We start from the raw sequence: 20392 nt of genomic DNA on the forward strand, positions 1-20392 counted from the left end.
GTTGGGTTGAATCCCACAACCAACAGAGTGATTTTACTGTTGGGCCCTTGAGCACAGTTGCCCCAGTGACGCCGGGTAACCCTGCTCTCTGGTTCTCTTATACAGCACTATAGACAGAAGCACCTGTGAAATAAATGTACCACTAATGAGAGCCAACGTCTATGATGGATACTGCATATCTGTTACTCCAGTTATGCAAAATGGAATGGATGACAATTATATAAATGTATGTAAATGAATACAGACATTTAAACAGAAATAAATTCCCACTGGTACTTGAAGAGCTCAGGATGGCTGAGGTCTCCAGAGAGACCCAGTGCAGGATCTGCAGGGCAAAGTCTGGCAGAACACATCAGATGAAAACCAGGATGTTTCAGACTGGCATTTAGGAAAGGCTGTATTCCAGTATGCTTCAAATTTTAATCTGATTTAAATAAACATTAGCGACATTAGCAAAAACACGATGTTCCCATTGAGCAAATGTGCACGCTGAATTTTACTATACATTATGTAAGGGATAATGTACAGGCAGCCGGTAGTTATCGCAGAAATAAGCCCCGACAGTGTGATCAGGACGCGACGCGAAGCGGAGGGTCTTGTATCACACTGAAGGGGCTTATTTCGCGATAACTACCGGCTGCCTGTACATTATCCCGCTTATTACACGGCTACTTGCCACATAAGGAAAATGACATGGACATGAATATGAATTTGAAACATTTTATTGGCATATTTGTTTTAAAATAACATTTTTATCTTTCCGCGAAACGATATAGTACCACGTGACTATGCGTTATTACTTTGGAGCGGTTATTATTTGAAAATAATGAACCTGCAAATGTCTCAACTGACCAATCAGAATCAAGCATTCCAGAGAGCCGTGTAATAAATATATATAAACCCTTTCCATTGCTTCACCTAGAAAAATTAACACTAAGTGCCAGGTATAATCCTCTCTAGGGGCGCTCCTCTAATGCACGGGTTTACCCAGGCTGAAGCCCAGGGGCCTCAGCTAACCTTGTTTAATTAAAGAGGCCCCTGGTCGACAACTGCACCGTCATGGAAAATAGCAGGGGGACTCTGACAACTCAAACAGCCCAGAGGGCACTGAGCATGCTACCTTGCCTCCGATCCCCTGCGACAACTGCGTTGTCTGTTTAACTTATAAAATATAATTATTCACATATTCTTGCTGCATTATAAAAGCAACCGGAAAATAGCACAGAGATGATTCGACAAACAAAACATGTGAGAGAGGAAGGCAGTCAGCTCTAGCGGAGACACGAGACACACAAAGACCTCAAAGGATGTGAGAGAGATGTGGCTGAGTAGCGGCGAGACCCGGAACATGCCATCCTTTAATCTTTGTACGCCTGCTCCGCAAAAACTCGTCAGCCGTACAGAGTATCGTCAGACAAGAAAAAGGGAGAGCGTTTGCCTAATGTTCTGGCCTAAAATTCTTTTTCAGGACTGGAACATTACAACAGAACACATAAGAAGTACAGTTACTTATCATTCTTTCTTCTCTCAGCTGGCCTCTTTTCACAACTGGCTTTTAAGTGATGAAGTTTGCATACACTGGAACAGGGTCATGTGTTTCTGTCTTGTTTACTTGGGGCCTGGACTACGAAGCGGGGTTACTGGCTTATCGGGGTAACTTGTCGGATATAAGCTAGTCTGGGCAAAATGTAAGTGAACGAATATGAAGTCCATTTAAACTGTGGTACCTTAAATCTGACAAGTTACCCCGATAAACCAGTAACCCAGCTTCGTAGTACAGGGCACTGGCCTTGTTTTATGTGCTTTTATTGTTTTTTTTTTATTGCTTTTTCCTGCTTTTATTGTATTGGGAATGTTTTACTCTTTGCAGGTTCACGTTTAACAAAGAGAATGTGGAAGGAAAGTTTGATTTGATGGCAAGAAAGTGATATACCCTACTTATTCATGAGTGAACTAATCAAGCATATATATATACACTGCTAAAAAAAAAAGAAAGAAAACATATCAGATCTCAATGGGAGAAAAATCATGCTGGATATCTATACTGATATGGACTGGGTAATGTGTAAGGAACAAAAAGATGCCAGATTTTTTGATGGAAATGAAAATGATCAACCTACAGAGGGCTGAATTCAAAGACACCCCGAAAATCAAAGTGAAAAAATGATGTGGCATTTTGCCGAAATTTCATTGCAGCAACTCAAAATCGTACTCAGTAGTTTGTATGGCCCCCACGTGCTTGTATGCATGCCTGACAACATCGGGGCTGCTCCTAATGAGACGACGGATGGTGTCCTGGGGGATCTCCTCCCAGATCTGGACCAGGGCATCACTGAGCTCCTGGACAGTCTGAGGTGCAACCTGGTGGCATCAGATGGACCAAAACATAATGTCCTAGAGTTCTATTGCATTTAGGTCAGGCGAGTGTGGGGGCCAGTCAATGGTATCAATTCCTTCATCCTCCAGGAACTGCCTGCATACTCTCACCACATGAGGCTGGGCATTGTCGTGCACCAGGAGGAACCCAGGACCCACTGCACCAGCGTAGGGTCTGATAATGGGTCCAAGGATTTCATCCCGATACCCAATGGCAGTCAAGGTGCCGTCGTCTAGCCTGTAGAAGGTCTGTGTCCCTCTATGGACATGCATCCCCAGGCCATCACTGACCCACCACCAAACCGGTCATGCTGAACAATGTTACAGGCAGCATAACGTTCTCCATGGCTTCTCCAGACCCTTTCACGTCTGTCACATGTGCTCAGGGTCCTGCTCTCATCTGTGAATAGCACAGGGCGCCAGTGACGGACCTGCCAGTTCTGGTATTCTATGGCAAATGCCAATCGAGCTCCACGGTGCCAGGCAGTGAGCACAGGGCCCACTAGAGGATGTCAGGCCCTCAGGCCACCCTCATGAAGTCTGTTTCTGGTTGTTTGGTCAGAAGCATTCACACCGGTGGCCGGCTGGAGGTCATTCTGTAGGGCTCTGGCAGTGCTCATCCTGTTCCTCCTTGCACAAAGAAGCAGATACCGGTCCTGCTGATGGGTTAAGGACCTTCTACAGCCCTGTCCAGCTCTCCTAGAGTAACGGCCTGTCTCCCGGAATCTCCTCCATATCCTTGAGTCTGGGCTGGGAGATACAGGAAATCTTCTGTCAATGGCACGTATTGATGCACCATCCTGGAGGAGATGGACCACCTGTGCAACTTCTGTAGGGTCCAAGTATCGCTTCATGCTACCAGTAGTGACACTGATGCCAAATGCAAAACTAGTGAAAGAATAGTTAGAAAGATGAGGAGGGAAAAATGTCTGTGACCTCCACCTGTTAAACCATTCTTGTTTCATCTCATTGTTGCCCCTCTAGTGCACCTGTTGTTAATTTCATTAACACCAAAGCAGCTGAAACTGATTAACAACCCCCTCTGCTACTTAACTGACCAGATCGATATCCCAGAAGTTTCATTGACTTAATGCTATACTCTGATTAAAAGGTATTCCTTTCATTCTTTTTGAGCAGTGTACATATATCGCAAAGCTGATTGATTTGATTGATTCACCAAATATTAAGCATGGTCAATATTAAGAAAACAGAAGAAAGTAAAGTCAACAGAAGGACATGATCGATCTTCAGATAACATCCCAGTCTGGACACAGCAGTTAAAAGGTGAATATCCAGGCAATAAGAGAAATTGGGAAGCATCACAAAACATATTTGGAGACGTTAAAAGGGCAAGAGGTGATCTGGAGTGCATGCTGACCTTGGGAAGTACCAAATGGCTGGGAAGCCATGGTTGAATTGAAATCAGCAATTCAGTTGCTATGGGGAACTAATCCCTTGCATAAAGGGGAAACCATTTTTTGCCCAATCAACACAAAATGTCACGTGTCATGTGTCACTAAAACATATATAACCTGTAATATTTCACAATGGAATGTAGCCATGCGTAGAAATATTGGGTGTTACTCCCTTTGCATGCAAAGTGAACAAACTAACCTACCATTGAAAGACACTCTTATCCAGCCTGTACTTTGATGCATGTTTATTGTTTACCTGTTCAGATTCAATTTTTCCATCCAAGAACCCAGGGACTTTTGGCTAACTCTGATATATGCACAGCAATAGCATCAACATATATTGTCCCTCCCAATTAAACCAACAAACAAACACACATATAAACAAACAGATAAATAAAATAACGCTGGACCCAGATAATGGATCCAGAAGGGAATGCAGCCAGTGGGATCAACATCATCATTAAACGCCATGCGTTGCCACAGGCTAAAAAAGATAGACTTCATGACAAATCCACAGCTGCAGAGGGTCCTGGGTCCAGGGGATCAGACTCTCTGATGTCGCCACGTGCGGCAGCCTAGATTTGGGGAGATCGTCAGTCAAATGCCACCCCTTAACCACCCAGCTGCCTGTCTTCCCTTGACACCAGAAGTTCTGCAAATCGACGTTGCTGGGATATCGGTTTTGTCATGGAAACCGGGCCCACTGCATTCTGCGCAGTGTTTATGCCGAGGACGCCCTGGACCCACGACACGCCTGGGAGACTGGAGCTCAGTAATGGAGCTTCATTTTTTTTCGGTTCACATTCCTAGCAAATTCCCCCCGCCCCGCGCTGCCCACGTCCTCCCCCTGCTTGCGGCACACCAAGGCCACTTCTCTGCGTGTTCCCAAACCTCTGCCGGTTGACTGCCCCACTGTCGGCAAAGATTCTTGTGTCATAAAATGCATTTACTTTAGCTTTGAATGTTAAATTGTCACATTTGTTTGTTTGTTTATTATTATCCAAAGCAGGGGTGCGGTATGGGGCATGGATACCCTGGCAGACTCGGGGGGCCTGTACTTTACAGGGGTCCCTGAGTACATAAAATTGTATAATGTAAGCGTGGGTGGAGGGCAAGATAACATTTTAGTAGGGGGCTGGGAATTTCCAGCTGTGTTCCTGACCCAAAGCAATGCAGAACTAAGAAAGCAGGTTCAGACAGACCCCTGTAGCCAGAAATAGAGGTTAAGGGACACACTAAAGCACCTGATGGTGAAATCACACTGCACACCACGGGATTTGAAATGGCAACCTTCCGATTAGGCACTTGGAGCTCTAACCAACCGAGCCACACGGCATCCCAAATGGAGAAACCAGGATCAAACTGAAGTCCTTCAGTCTTCAATCTGACACTCATCCAAATGAGCTATTTGGGTAGGTTTATTAAACAGCAGTCTGAGATGCAGAAAAGATTCAAAGAAATTCCATAATGGTTGAAATAATGTTGAATATGGTGCAGTGATTATGTGTCCATCTGTCTTCTGCATCCAGGACAGGGTTAAGAAGGGCCTGGAGCTTACCCCAGGAACTTGTGGAGATACTGGACTGCACGCTAGTTTGCTGCAGTCCACACACATTCAATCATGCATTAACTTAAATTTAGACACGAAGAAGCACTAAAACTGCACGTCTTTGACCAGCAAGAGGAAACTGGAGTAGAGAAAACCCACATAACATGGATGACGTCCTCATGTACAATCACACATTCAGTATCCGTTCGGGTATTATTTTTATACAGCTTTTCACAAAATAGTTGCCCCAAAAGGTTTAGAAACAACTTAAAATCAGGTGAAATATGCTGATGAAGGAAATATTTTAAAATAGAAATCTATTTTCAAAGCGAAATATTTTCCATTGTGCAGCTGCAAAAGAGGATTACAGTTGAATACTGTAAAACTCATTAAAACTTTTTTTTCTTATGTTAATGGAATATATTACAATGTAACAGATTTTCTTTAAAAAGAGTGAAACGATTATTCCCTATAGCTAAAAGGAAACATAGTAAGTATGGTAAAGCGAAAAAAAGATGAAAGTGTTTTGATCATGGTTGGCCAAGGTGGATGTCGTTTGCGGCACTGAGGCGGTTTCTCAGCAAACTCCCCCAAATTCGCCGGTCTCAACTTCACGTGCCCTGCGCCGGGTTCGTCGTTACTCCGCTTCAGCACTAGGCGTCTTTCGGTCCAGCTTCGCAGGCGCGTATGGAAACCTCTTTGTTGCTTTGCGGTTACGAACTTCCTCTGCTCATACCACATGTCTACAGATCTTTGTTATGTTACAAAAATATCACATCAAGATACTTCCTCTTTTCAGAAATAGGCTATGCTAAATGGCAGGACGCGTGGAGAAAAAAAAATCCTGCAACAGGAAGGATTTAAAACACACACACACACAAAACCGTGTCTCAAGGGCCTATCCCGTGAAATATCAGGAACAGCTACAAAAATATTAAATTAACTACTATTTTCTGAGACCGGTATAACATGCTATTTAACAACGAACAGAACATAAATAAATGCAACTTTGCACCCTGCTTGACTAGTCAGGAACAGCTGAGAAATGGATCTCAAATGTTGCCACAGTCATTCACGTATGAACAAGGGGATATGTTTGGGTTCAAACTTGGTAGGGGCGAAATTAGCCTAACCCCTAGACACACACAGTACTCCAGCAATATTGGGAGAAACATGTCCCTACCCTCCATACCTAAATCTACACCACTGAGTCGGAATAACCCAGCCTCAATAGTGACCCCATTGTACACCAGAAACAAAAACCACACACATTATTTTTACATTGAGTCTCCTAGCTTAGAAGTAAAACCGTTAACTTTCAAAATGCATGTCAATTGCTTTTAATGTGCAAACTTAATTTTTCTAGATATAATACACATTTTATGTATTATTGCGTGAAGGGAGACACCTTGGATATTCATCTCGGGAGCATAATTAGCAACGCATCAAGCAGATTTAAAAGCGCCAGGTATATATATAAAAAAGGATCTACAATATGCAGCTATGATCATTTTCATGTCCTCCGCACAACTTGTGAACGGGAGCCAAAACGTCGAATAGGATTCGATGAGATGAATCGATAACGGACGAAGCGGCGTGTCATCAGGGTGCGGAAACAAAACCGAGCCGCTTTGTGGTCCGCCTGACCTCCCTCTTCCCTCCCTCGTACTCCACACCACAAAGTCAGCGAGGGGCGGGACAACGGCGCTCAGTTTTCAGTCAGCTGCAGCTGTCACGGCCCTGATCTCGGGCGCCCATTGGCTCCTGTCTGCCGCTACGTCACAATCATGATTAGAATTGATGATCGGACGTTTTGATTTCATTGTCTGGCGGAGGGAGTCGGAAGAAATCAGCTGAATTCGAGCGTTCGTTTGAATTGTCAGCTAAAAAAAGGTATCTAACGAATCCATTTACTTCCTAGCTTTGCCGGGTTTCGGTCAGGCGCTTTCCGGAAAATCCGAGTTATATATGTTACATATCGGAGCGGGTCGGGTAACAACAAGAGGTATTTAGCAGAAAAAGTTTGACTGGTTTATATGCGGGCGCATGGCCTCCGGGGCCTGGATTGCGAGCAGGATCCGCTCCCTGCTTGCCAGCCCTCGCTTTTGCCTTCGGTGTTTGCGACGTGCCGCCTACCCCTACGTACATTTCTGTGCGCCGGGAAGTTGCCGAGCGTCTCCCGATCGCCGTCGTTCCGTCTCGGCGTCCAATTCGCCCTTGCGGCGAGCTGGATGGGCTGTGCGTTTCCTTCATCTGCGCTGCTCCGTTTTTTCTTTTTTTTTTAAGCGAATGCAATCAATATTATATTCAGCGGCCATGCGCACTGAACCTCCCCCCGGATCGGAGAAGGGGACGGCAGTAACCCTTAGAGCGCCTCTCTCTTTCTTCACAGCAAAAATAAACTAACAAAAGCTTGCTTATTTCTATTGTATTCGACCATACCCTTTAGGTTTATTACACGCTTCTTTTTGCATGATTAAGGTGCAGAGATACTTTATTCTTCAACAGCAATGGAGCTGCTACCTAGCTTGCAATCCCCCTATAACTAGCTAAGGTTAGCAGCCGACGCGATATCATATACCGGTTGCTGGATATTTTGTGATTTCGTTCTTAAGGTTCCGGGTAAATCATAATAGTAGTGAAATGTAGCAACTTAACAGTTTTAATTTAATTTTGAAGTGGTACTCGTACAACTAATGTAATGCCAGGATATCTCCGCTGATGATATTTATAGATATTTACTGCCTTATAAATTAATGCCATTTGACCAAAAGCCCGGCATTTGTTATTAATATTACGGTATAAACTGTTTGGTAGACATTGGGACAGTGTGTGGCTCAGTGGGCTAAGTCTGTGTGCCTGTAATCAGAAGGTCACCAGTTCAAGCCCAGCCTCAGTCTGACTGTGGGTCTTCAAGCAAGGCCCTTAACCTCCAGCTCCCTGGGCACCCCAGCAGGTGGTTGCCCTTCGCAGACAGCTTACTTTACAAAGAGCAAGTTGAGGGAGGCATAAAGATATTTTCCCCACAGGGATCAATAAAAGTATCATTTATTATTATTGGATATGCTGGCGTGTGACCTCAGATCCTCCCTTTTGAGTTATGATATACAGTTGGATTAGTGTTATTTTCACTAGGAAATTGGGGTTGCGTTAATAATTCCCACACTTAAAAAACTGTAAAACTGTAGACCTCTTTTGATGAGCATGAAGCGACTTGAAGAAGAACAGAGAGTCTTTCATATCCTGAATGATGAATTACGGTGTAAAATCGCCACTCGCTTTGGGAATCTAACATTTGCTTGTTGGAATTTTACACCCCCTTGCCTGTACATTCCCAGTGGCCTTCAGGTAGTGTAGTGTCTCCGAGGCAATCGTTGAGTATTTATCTGTATTCAGCCTTATGAGTTTTAACATCAACAATGATTTAAGTTTTTATTTCATTTTTGTGTTTCAGTGTATAGTTCAGTCACTGAAAAGGGCGCTGTTTTCTCCAAGTTGATGCTGTTGCTTTGAGGTCACATCTGCTTGTTTTCCAGAACTTTCCTGACCTCCCTTCCTGCCCACCCCCCCCCCAAAGCCAGCGAACAAACAAGAACAGCTGCGGGCTGGGGGATGCCACGCGGCCCGGGCGCCGGTGCTTCGAGGTGCGATGATGGAATCGGCAGCCCTCGCACCAGATGAAGAGTTAGGCAAAATGGACACCACAAAACTGGAGCCCCTCCCGGGACAGTCTCGCCCTGGGGGGCTCGCCCCACACAGCCTGACCTTTCGTGAAGAGGGGAGTCACCTAATGCACTCTTACATGACCCCAGGGAGTAAGGAGTCTTGGCAGGAGAAGAGGCTTGTCCAAACTGTGAGTGAATCCTAAAGATGTTTAAGTTAAACAGCTACAGCTGAGCCAAAGGGGGGCAGTTGCATTAGGTATACATAGCTCAACAAGTAGAGTGTTGTGCAAACAATGCACAGGTTGTGAGATCAAATCCTGGGGAGTACAGAAAATTCTAACCCCTCTACTATAAGTTGGTTTGGGTAAAACTGTCACAGAAAATTGTTGTAATGTAAATGTTACTCAAGCTGGGTTTGGTTGAGCTGGATTTTGTATTTGCCAGCAAGACTGATTAAATAGAGATTGTGGCAGGTGGGTCAAGGAAGATGTAGCTGTTTGTGGGTAACCTGTTTGCATCGGCGAAAGGTAAAAGTTCATCGCTGATTCACACCTGTCCCCCCCAGATGAACCTGCGCTCTGTCTTTACGGCCGAGCAGCAGCGAATCCTGGAGCGCTACTATGAGAACGGGATGACCAATCAGAGCAAGAGCTGCTTCCAGCTCATTCTGCAGTGTGCCCAGGAAACCAAGCTGGACTTCAGCGTGGTCAGGGTAGGTGGGGGGTGCCTCGGCAGTGAGCCAGAGGATGAGAAATGAGCACGGCTTAGCAGAGGTCTAGGTAGGGTCGTATGTCTGCCCCCAGACGGGGGGCTGAGACGGGGCACACCGTGCCCTCACCTCCTGAAATTAATTACACTTTACTTCCAGAGGCAGCTTCTGGGCTTGGTGAGTGGAGCTGTAGCTGCACATCATCAGGCCCGGGGGTTCAGGTCCTGCCCCTGCTCTCTGTGTGTGGAGTTCAGGTTCTCCTTGTGTGCTTTTGGGGTTCTTAAGGGTCCAGAGATATGCAGTTGGGTGAATTGGTGCCAGTGCATGTCTTGGGAAGGACAACCATCCCATCCACGGTGTTCTCTTATCTTGTGTCTTGTGCATTCTTTTGCGGGGCTTCAAGACCACCTCGACCCTCTGTTAGATGAGTTTAGAAGGTGGATGGGTGGCATCTTGTTTTAAAAAACAACTCAGCCATAGGGCTGATATAAAGTGTTGTAATAGGCCAGTATATGTGATCGGAAGCTTCTGATCTAGTATTCACCGTCACCCACCGTCAGTCACATGGTCTGCTGGTACAGACCCCATGCCGTACTACCCATGTACTGAGAGTCTGGTCCCTGCAAAGCTGTAGGTCCGAGACAGTGCCAGTTGTGGTGTAACCTTCCATCTCCCATGTTCTTCCAGACGTGGGTTGGGAACAAAAGGCGGAAGCTGGCGTCCAAGGTGGACCAGAATGGGGGTGTCGCCAGCCATGGGACGGTGGGGAGCTGCGGCGGTGCGGTGCCAGCGGCGTCCGGGGCCCAGCTGACGCCGGAGATGGGGGGTCCTCACGCCGCCCAGCGAGGGACGCATCTCCTGATGACACCGGCGGCGTCTCCGGCAACCACGTCGTCTTCCTCACCCTCCTCTTGCTCTTCACATGGCAGCGGCATGGGAAACGGCAACGGCAGCAACAGCGATGTGATCGTGACGGGGATCTACTCGCTGGCCCGCCCCCTTGGCTTGAGCCGCACAGAACCCTCGCCCCAGGCCAAGGTGGATCCCCCCACGCCGGCTCACCCCCGCCCTCCCCAGCAGATTGACGGCGTGGCGCTCAACGTGAGGCCGTCGGCTCTCCCTCGCAGGGTGCCCCAGCCCAGCGGCGCCTGCGGCCCATCGATCCAGGTCCGGAAGCCGTTCCCTGCAGGCGACGCTGTGGCCGTGCATCGTACCTGGGCCAGGCAGTACAACCCACCCCAACCCTGGCCCTTCCTCTCGCACCCTCAGCCTGCCGGCTCGTCGTCGAACGCGTCACCGCACACCCAGCCCTGCACACCGGAGTCAGGTGTCAGGGTCCAGCAGGTCTTCTCCCTGGCCACACTGAGCGAAGGACACCACAGGGGGGCGCCAGAGAGTGGGCCGCCCAAGGGGCCGTCGAAGACGCGCCCTCCTGACGGCTCGGGCTGCTTTTCCATTGCCATGGAAACGGCGGATGCTGATGACGAGTACGCCCGTGAGGAGGAGCTGGCCAGCATGGGGGCACAGCTGCAGACATGTTCGGCAGTGGGAGGCAGCGGCAGCACTGTGAACTATGGGGCCACAGCATATCCGCGAATGGACAATCCCGGGACGCCACCTACTGGGAGGAATCCAGCCGCTGTCAAGATGCTTGGTTCTGACCCTTTCGGGGCGAAAGGTTATCAGAGCCAACCTATGTCGTCTCACTGTCCTCCAAGATTGAGCTTCTTCCTTAGCAACACAGGTGCTAGAGGCAGCTACCCTGTCGGGATTCACCAGCAGGGGTCGCCAAAGAGCGTGTCCAACCTCCAGGTAAGGTCTGGGGATCTGTGGTTAGGGGTGGAGCAAGAGCCCCAGCCTTAGTTCTGGGTGTTTATAAGAATCTTGTTGGTCTGTAGAGTAAATTTGGTGGCTAGCAGGATTCCAGGTCACTAGAATACAAGCGGAAGACCAGGCAGGGGTTCGAGTCACACCTGGTTGAGTCTCCTTTTCCTTTCCCGTTGCAGGTGTCGGGTAACTTGTCTGCTCCCTGGATTACCAGCAACTCTCGCAAACGGACAGTAAGTGTCACGTGACGTCGGCGGCCATGCCAGGCCTGCCGACCGTAAGCATGACGTGTTGGGGGGGGGTGTCTGGTGACCGTTAATTCAGACAGAGGGCAGGGCGTATCCAGAGTTTGCTCTGCGAATCAGGCATGCATCTAAGAAGGATATGTTACCTGCTGCACATGGGCGGATTGTTCTAGAAATATCGCGGGTATCCCACATGATACAGTTTACCCTCACATCTGCAGCGATGGCAGACTGATTCTTGCCCACATTTCTGTGCATGATGTCCAGGGGCGTATACAGTGTCAGAGCCATATGGGGCCCCCGCTGAAAGCTGATTGGCTGCTGGGGGCCCCTCCCCTGTCACTCACTTATTCAAAACACATCATTGGCTAATAAGGTTGGCCCCTCTGCATGAATTATGGCCCCTCTTATGCCCCCCACTTGCAATGGAGGGGCGCCCTGTGCATCCTTGGTTAATTTCCAGACTCACCTTGTCCTGGATAAACAGTTACATAAGATGGATAAACACACAGTATTTATTTGCATCATTTTTTCAGTCCAGTTATGTTTAATTGGCTGATGACATATTAGAACAGGAATGTGCAAGCTTATATATATATATATATTTTTTTTTTGAGCGACTTGCGTGTGTCCTGATTACTGAAAAATCCCTTCCCCCACCAGACTGAAAGGACCACTTCTCCATCTGATTACGCAAACTCCTCAGCTGTGTGTTCCTATTGGGGGGGGGGCATGCTAATCGGGTTCCGAGCTCCCCGAGATCCAATCCATGTTAATAGAACGGCGATAACGGGGGCGGTAAGGAGGCCAGCGCCCCTGTGGCTCCTCATGGGGCTCTTCTGGTTCCGGTGTTCAAGATTGCTCTGTGCCCAAGTGAGGGGCCTGACGTCAGGAACCGCCCGGTGCGATAAGCACAGAATGGAAAGGGAGGAAGGGGTGTCTTGGGAGGGGTAGCGGAACGGCGTGTGTGACGCACTTTTGATTTTAAGAAGAAGGGGTGTCTGTGTACGCAGCTGCAGGACAGGACGCAGTTCAGTGACAGGGATGTGCACACTCTGAAGAGGTACTGGGACAATGGCATGACCAGCCTGGGCTCCGTGTGTCGCGAGAAGATCTCCGCAGCGGCCACGGAACTCAGCGTCGACAGTGAGATCATCAAGGTTTGTCAAGGCCCCGTGGGTTGCCCTCTGAAAAGCCTGACCAAACAAATAATAAATGTCATGGTCTGTTTGGCTCTTTTAGTGTAGAGGTATGATGTTTGTCACACACAGAATCGACCTCTTTCCCAGCTTGGCTGTAGTGGCCTGTTGCAGGATCTGTGCTCTTCCTTACGTGCAGACATGGATTGGAAATCGACGTAGGAAGTATCGCCTGATGGGTATTGAGATCCCGACCCCCACGAGCGGCCCCGCCGTTTTCACGAAGCAGTCGAGCATGGAGTCACCCCGCTCCATGACCCCCGAGGATGACGATGTCAGCGTCCCTGAGCCGGGGGAGGACGGCGAAAGCAACGATGTGGTCTCCATCTGTCTGTCTGAGGGTGAGAGGAACCCCCCCCCCCACACATACACACACACACACTGGACCCATAGAAGCTTCTGGATCTCCCGAATGAAATGCCCCCCCCCCCACCCCTAGAAATCTGTAAGAGAGGAGTGTAGTGGCTGAACGTTGTTGTCCCAGGAAGGACCCTACACTAGTACCCAATGTGAAAATGCAAAATGCTAACCATGCACATGCTGACGAAGTAAAACTATTAATAATTACTCAAAAAAACTCAGCTTTAGATCAGTTCACAAGAAGATGAAATCTGTGCCAGCCTGAGAATCTTTTCCGGCTTAAATATTTACCCGTTTTTGGCCTTTTTATTAAGTGGCAGCTGCAGAGTCGCATAATGCAGACAGATTTGCAGGGAGCGCATGCAAGCATGAGCGGAATTTAGCAGTGTGGTTTTACAGGGGGTGCGGCAACACCCCGGTATGGGAGCCATCGGCGGATGCACCTTTGCCGGCCGTAAAGTTAATCGCCATGGTTAAGCGGTTGTGAGGATGCCGTGATAATCAGCATCAATCCGTGCAGAATGTGTCTTTTCAGGGCAGATCATTCATCACATGATCTATGGCATTGCACCACATATTAGTGAGGAACATAGCAATTAGACATTGAATTAGATCAAGTGTTTATGTTCTGTTTTCACAAAGTTGTTGTTTGAGCTGAAATAGCAGAAGAGCTGTTACCCTGCAATGTGGTTTTGTGTCCCAAGCCAATGCGCTAATGCAAGATGCAAACTTATTACACGGACAGCTCAGGTTCATTTTAAAGGAGCAGAGAAAATATGGTTTTATCCATAGCAACTTACAGTAGATGGAAGGGTCACTACTTTATATGTGCTGCCTGGGATTTGGACCCATGACCTCTGGGTTGTTAGTGCAGTACTGTACTTGTTGAGCTGTAGGAGCCTAGTTACATCACCCCAGACTGTGATCAACTAGATAAAAGCATTATTTTATTAATTACTTATGTGTGATGTATCCAGATTTCTTGCAAAGGTTGGCACCAGAGGCCTTGATTTTGCTCCAGTGTCGCCCGTAGACACTGCCAGTGGCGGTTCCCTCCGGATCGCAGTGCGCTCGTGTCGTCCCGTCCCGTCCGGCGGTCCGTTTACCGCAGACGGCTCTGCGTGGCATTTCCCCGAGCCATCTGTGTGCTGATCAGTGCCCGGCCTGAAAGGTCACTTTTATTTTTCCGTTGTTTATTTCGCCTGCTGTGCCGGATCGCTGAACGAGGCGGGGAGCGATTTTTTTTTCAGGGGAGAGCAAACCAGGTGACCTCAGAGGTGCAGATCAGCTCCCGTCCCGGTCAGCAGGTGGCAGAGGTTTGCCATCCGATGTTTGGTCCTTTTCTTTTTTGACTTGTTATTTGGAGAGATTTGGTTAATCGCGCGCCATTTGGCGCCTCCGTCTAGGCCAGCTGCAGAGAGGACATGGTGCTTGAGTGTGGGGGGGGGGGGTGGGGGGTGAAGATGCGAGCTTTTCGGATGATCTCGACATCCATCTGATGGGGCTCGCGAGGCAAATTACAGCGAGGCTGCAGAGTGTTCCGGTGTCCTTCCTGCTCAGACAAGCGCCGTCCCACCGTGGGGGGACAGCTGGTGCCTGCGATCACCCCCCCCCCCCCCCCCCCAGCTCACGGTGTCTGGGCATCAGTGCCAACATCCTGCTTGTTTCATTTCGGATGTTAGGTTTAGTTTAAAGTTAATTTTTCTGCCACTGTCCCTTTCAACAGACACTTTGTACCAATAAAGAAAAATAACAGAAAACGAATGAAAGAATCTGGCATTAGCGGCATATTTGTAAATTTAAAAACTATCCACTGGGGCTTAGGAATTGGGGGGGTTGGAGGGATGTGTATCCCCCAATATTTAATATGGCTTTATTTGTCCTCCAAAAAAGACCTGTGCATTTAAATTATTAAGTTGTGCACCCCCCACCCCCCAGTATCCAACTCTCTCCTGTACCCTTGCCTATACATTAAATCCATTCCGGTCATTGACATTGATTGGAGATTGAACTTCAGACCAGTTACCTAAGAAAATCCTCTCTCTCCAGATGGTGCAAGTGACACTCTCCAAAGAGAAGATGAAGACATGGATGGGGAGGGCAGCTCCGCCCTGGCCGACAACGTGGTACGGTGTCCGATTGGCCCCTGATCCCACTCCCCACTGGTGTTTCTGATATCGCGTTGAAATGAGCAGAATATCCAGGTGTTTATATAGATAAAATCTATAATCATTTTCTATATATCCGTTAGCTAATCGCTCAAAAAAGGATTAAATAAAAATAAAAGTGAAGGGTTTGCTCTATTATGGTACACAGTCCAGTGCAGACCACTAGATAATTGTTATTTTTGTGCGAAATTTAGCTTGACATTTGTTGAATCCATCCATCATCCGTCTTGTCGGACATTATTTGCCGCCAGGGTGCCTCTCAGCCTGCGCTGTTGGCGTATTCCCGCACGCTTCCTGTCAAGCAGGAAGTAACGTCTGATCTTTTTATTCGCAAATGTCAAGATGTGTCAGATCACAGTCAGGATTCAATAAGTGGCTTGACGTGGCCTAATTAGCTGCTTGGCTTGGGTGAAGCGCCGCATGCAAGTCAACTCGGCGCGGCCTGGCGTGAGAATTAATTCGGCCTTCGATTCTTCTTGTTTAGTATTACCTTCCGTGACAAAAATGATACTTTATTACAGCCCGTAACTGGGCAACCCGTGTTCCTGTTTCATTTTTAAATGAGGACAAAGTACCTATTTCCAGCTAATTTAATTTACACCGTATCTAACTCCAAAAGCAGACGTTTGGATATCCATTCAATTATTCAAGCGGTCTTCAGCTTTCAGTTCCAGATGTGAAAACAAAAGGATTTAGCTGTGTACCTGATGGCAAATATCACATTTCCATTATTTGCGTTTTCATTTAGCCGATAGACAATAAAATGTTTTAGTAGTGCAGATGGTTCGCAAATAAATACACTGTGGCTGCAATTTTAAAGGGATTATTTTTATTGGGTATTTTTGCAGTTGCTGTCAACAGCTCTCAATAGCATTAGATAGTATTACAAAGCACTATAAATATAGTCGAGTTTTTGTATGACAGAATTAAAATCAACATTTCTAATATGTACTAGAGCTGCGGGGGCATATCAGTGGTTTCCTCAGAGTGGTATTTTTCGCGCAGAAAATCGAAATAATCGATGACGAGGATGAGGAGGAAGATAACGACGATGAAGTGATTGGTCCAGACGTGGACCTGGTGCACAGCCAGCTGGAATTCAAGGTACAGACAGAGCCGGGCGTTCCCGATCTCGGCGTTCCCGATCTCGGCGTTCCCGATCTCGGCGTTCCCGATCTCGGCATTCCCGATCTCGGCGTCCCCTCCAGGCTCCATGCTTTCCGCAGGGGGTGGAAGTGCATGTGTGTGGTTCCCAGCAGCGGCAGGGATGACCCTCTTTTCCATTTATTTATATTTATTTGCGTTTGTTTATTTAACGGATGCTTTCGTCCAAAGCGACGTACGAGTGAGGGAGACGATACGTCACAAGCGTACAGCTGTCAAGATGCCAACTTGGGTTCAAAGCTGAGTTCCCGGCGAGCCTGAGCACCTGGCATCTGTCACCAGAAAAGCTATATATATGCCATTAAATGGGCAATGGAACAAGCTGCAATGAGCTGAAGCCTCCTTCCCAGACTTCCCAGTCTCGTCAAGGTGGTGCGCCATTGCGACATCGCAATTTTTGCTCATTGTCACCCATTGGCACCAGCTCTGGCCAGATCGCCCGAATGAACTCTAGATCACTGCAGGCCGGATCCCCGCAGTCCTGCGATGAAAGGAGATCGTGCTGCGACTCAGACATCCCCGGGGGAACGCCGTGGAACCATCACTGTTCCCGGAATCCCGACTTGAAAGGTTGCAAGTGCCGAAGGTGACGCAGGAGCGGAGTGCCTCTTATTTTGTAAGAGGCGACGAGTGTCTGGGAGTCCGGAGGAGTCTCTGGTGGTGGAGAGGCTCTCGTGAGGCACGTTGGCCTGGATGCCTGGCCTGACAGTGTCCCCTGGGGTCGTCTCCTTGCCCTTCTGCTTCCCACAGACAGTCATCAGCTCACAGCGGCACTGATGTGTCCTGTCCGAGCCTCCGGCGCTAACATGCTAAACGTCGCCGGATGTCCGACGGATTGCTGGTTTCTTTCTCCCATGGTGCTCCCAGTAAAGTCAGGCCAGGTCAGGAGCAGATTACTGGCTCCGAGCGCCCCCTACTGTCAAACCTGGGATGCGTTTATGTGGCACCGTTCCTGTCGGTGCCATTTGGAAAGTTTACGAGGACGACCTGGACTGGATGCTGGAGAATGGTGACATTTGTAGGTGGGAAGGTCACAGCGGCAGGGAAGTGAACACCGTTTTGAAATCACACAGACACGCTAGGCTCACATTTACCCGACTCTGACATCAAATGTCACTCTTGTCAAAGCTTTTAAGATTAAGTGATAGATTAACAGGTTTGAGGGGCACAGTGGTGCAGTGGTTATTGCCATTGCCACACATCTCTGGAGGCCAAGTTTCAAGTGTGTGTGTGTGTGTGGAGTTTGCCTGTTATCCTGGGATAGGCTCCGCATCTCTTTGGGACTAGCAGGTTCGGAAAATGGGTGAACGTGTGTGATTATGCATGAGACAGAACCCGAAGAGAGCAGCATGATGTCTTAGTGGTGACATAACCGTCTGGAGCCACCTCACGCGTGGACTGCCATTTATGACACCCCCACCCCCCCAAAATCATAATGATGCACAGTGTGTGTCACAGACCTTTCTGGAAGATGCACCTGCTTTTCTGTGTTTGTATTTTTTATTTTTTTTTTTAAACGTGGCTTGACTCAGAATTGCACGTGCGACTGGTCACGCCGAGAGTCATTCGGCGACCTTGTGGGTATCTGTGATCCATCCATCTGTCGCCCCGACGCATCTCCTCACTGCGCACCTCTGAAAGCATCAGGACCGTGGCCCACATCTCTGGGGCTCAGCCCGGTTCCAGTTTTCTGGACCTGGTAGATCGCCGGGAGACGATTCAGCAAGCTGGAAGCTAACCCTTAGTACCAGTTGGCCTGGGCCGGTTTTAGCCCCCCCCCTCAGCCAGAGCCGGAAGGATTCTGCACAGCTGTGATGTGCTGTCTCATCTCCCTGGGCTTCCGCCTGTCTGGGGTCTGAACATGGCCGTAGCGTTAACAGCACGGTCACTGCTACCACTCATCTAGTCAATGCACACCTAATGCAAAGGCAGGATTCAAAAACTTTACTCTCATTTATACAGTACAATGAAATAATTGCTTGCGTATCTCCCTACTGACTTAAACAATATACAAAAGTAATAATAAATGGTAAATAACAGAATGATAGGACAAATAATATACATTAAAATATATACATATAATATACAAGAACATTCAAGTAGGACCACAAGGTGCTGAGGTTGAATGTGGCATTGGCTTTAAGTCAGTCATACTGATTGAAAACAATCATGGCTAATTTTCTGCATTTTAGTAGCGGCCATTTCAGGTTGGTAACATGTCTGGATGTCTCAGCGAGCCTCCCTGTGTCCTTTCAGCAAGAAGAAGTCCGGTATCTCGAAAGCGAGCTAGAGAACCAAAAACAGAAGTATTACAAGCTACAGATGTTCACGAAGAACCTGCTGAGCGCCGTGAAGAACATGGACCAGGAGAAACAGCAGGTGGGAACCTTTTCCCGGGCCCTTGACCAGTGTGGGGTCACGGTGACTAGGCAGGGGGACACCCTGGGCAGGATGCCTGTCTGTTTCAGGGCACAAATGCATTATGGGTAATTTGGAAAATACCTGCCAAAGAAATGATGTCATACGAATGGATTATGTAACTGTTTTGCCTATATTTAAGTGGCCTATGATTACAATAGCAGACATCCCACCTGTCTCGAAATTTCCGGGAGTCTTCCGGAAATTGACGGCAGCTCCCTGACACCCGCGAATGATGTGCAGCGCGCCGGAAATCTGTCATTCCGCTATTCAACAGCGGTAAAATTTGCTGGCAAGAAATTCAGCAAATTTTACCGCGAGCAAACACCCCCTCCTACCCCCCCCCCCCCCACACACACACACACACCCCCCCAGTAGTCAAATTTCACCTCCCTGACACTAGTATTTCAGGTGGGATTTTATTATTAATCTGTGAATTTATTAGACAGTCAAATATTTTTGCTAACGTCACACGGAGGCTTTGGTCTGCTGAAGACGCAGGACACTTTGGGGCGGCCATCTTTCCAGCTTTCATGACGGCCAGCTCGTTATTCCCACATTCCAAATTCCTTTCCGACTTCCTGCTTTTCTCCAGGAGCTGTTGGCCAGTCTACCTCAAGAAGTGGAAGAAGACTGGGAGCTGGGCTCAGAGCCGTGTGCCGATTCTGTCGCCGCCTCCGTTTCCAACAGCAACTCCTCTGTATCAGAGGCAGTACCGCTGCTAGCCGAAGTGGCCCCCTAGGCGAGCGTCACTGCCAGCGCCCCGCGTCTGCGGCACAGTGAAATCGGCTGGCATATCGGCACCCCCTCAAGTGGGCGCCCTCGGCAGCCAGCCGCCTATGCCGACTGTAGGATTAACCGGCCCTGATGACAGGAGACAAGTGGTGCCTAAATCCCCGTGAGGCCAGGACGCCTCCAGAAAGGTCTGGCCTGTTACGGCACTGAAGGCCTTTTTCTACTGCCTGTCTGTCCGCCTTGTTTGAGGGATCGGTCTGAGAATAATAAACGCCACTGACTTGAAGGACTCTCTGTGTGCGATTGTTTCTGTCTGAGGAAGACATGTTGCCAGACAGAGATGTTTAAAGATGTTTAAATATTTTTTTTTTATACAGTCCATATTTTATATTTCATTTAATAAATGGGATATTTAAAGTGAGATCGCTACTATACCAGAAGCAGCTTCCCAAAACAATTGAATTGCTTTATGTTTAATTAAACTGACAGCCTGTGCTTAAAACTGTGTAGGAAGCAATAGGATGAAAGTGACAATTCAACATATTTGTCTTTCGAGTAGCAC

At 48.1% G+C, this 20392-nt stretch overlaps 1 protein-coding gene across 2 annotated transcripts; it reads left to right on the forward strand.

Moving 5' to 3' along the window:
- The first annotated feature begins 6946 nt into the window (after positions 1 to 6946).
- Positions 6947 to 20120, forward strand: hdx (highly divergent homeobox). Of its 2 annotated transcripts, none has more exons than XM_072717565.1 (11): positions 6947 to 7233; positions 8877 to 9193; positions 9571 to 9717; positions 10402 to 11526; positions 11721 to 11774; positions 12800 to 12946; positions 13125 to 13326; positions 15395 to 15471; positions 16519 to 16617; positions 18934 to 19056; positions 19691 to 20120. In XM_072717565.1, the coding sequence occupies exons 2-11, from the start codon at positions 8990 to 8992 to the stop codon at positions 19835 to 19837; spliced, it is 2325 nt and encodes a 774-aa protein (XP_072573666.1). In that variant the 5' UTR covers positions 6947 to 7233; positions 8877 to 8989; the 3' UTR covers positions 19838 to 20120. The 2 variants fall into 2 exon arrangements, with proteins under 2 accessions (XP_072573666.1, XP_072573667.1); XM_072717566.1 differs by lacking the exon at positions 6947 to 7233 and adding an exon at positions 7631 to 7894.
- The last annotated feature ends 272 nt before the right edge of the window (positions 20121 to 20392 follow it).

This window comes from Paramormyrops kingsleyae, chromosome 10 (genome assembly GCF_048594095.1).
Source record: "Paramormyrops kingsleyae isolate MSU_618 chromosome 10, PKINGS_0.4, whole genome shotgun sequence".
In the NCBI taxonomy this organism is placed as follows: Eukaryota; Metazoa; Chordata; class Actinopteri; order Osteoglossiformes; family Mormyridae; genus Paramormyrops; species Paramormyrops kingsleyae.

Bases quoted from the DNA above. Each gene is read 5' to 3' on its own strand.
- hdx (XM_072717565.1), top strand. From the start codon at position 8,990: ATGATGGAATCGGCAGCCCTCGCACCAGATGAAGAGTTAGGCAAAATG. The intron at 13,327-15,394 runs GTGAGAGGAACC...CTCTCTCTCCAG, and splicing joins CTCCATCTGTCTGTCTGAGG to ATGGTGCAAGTGACACTCTC. The intron at 16,618-18,933 runs GTACAGACAGAG...GTGTCCTTTCAG, and splicing joins ACAGCCAGCTGGAATTCAAG to CAAGAAGAAGTCCGGTATCT.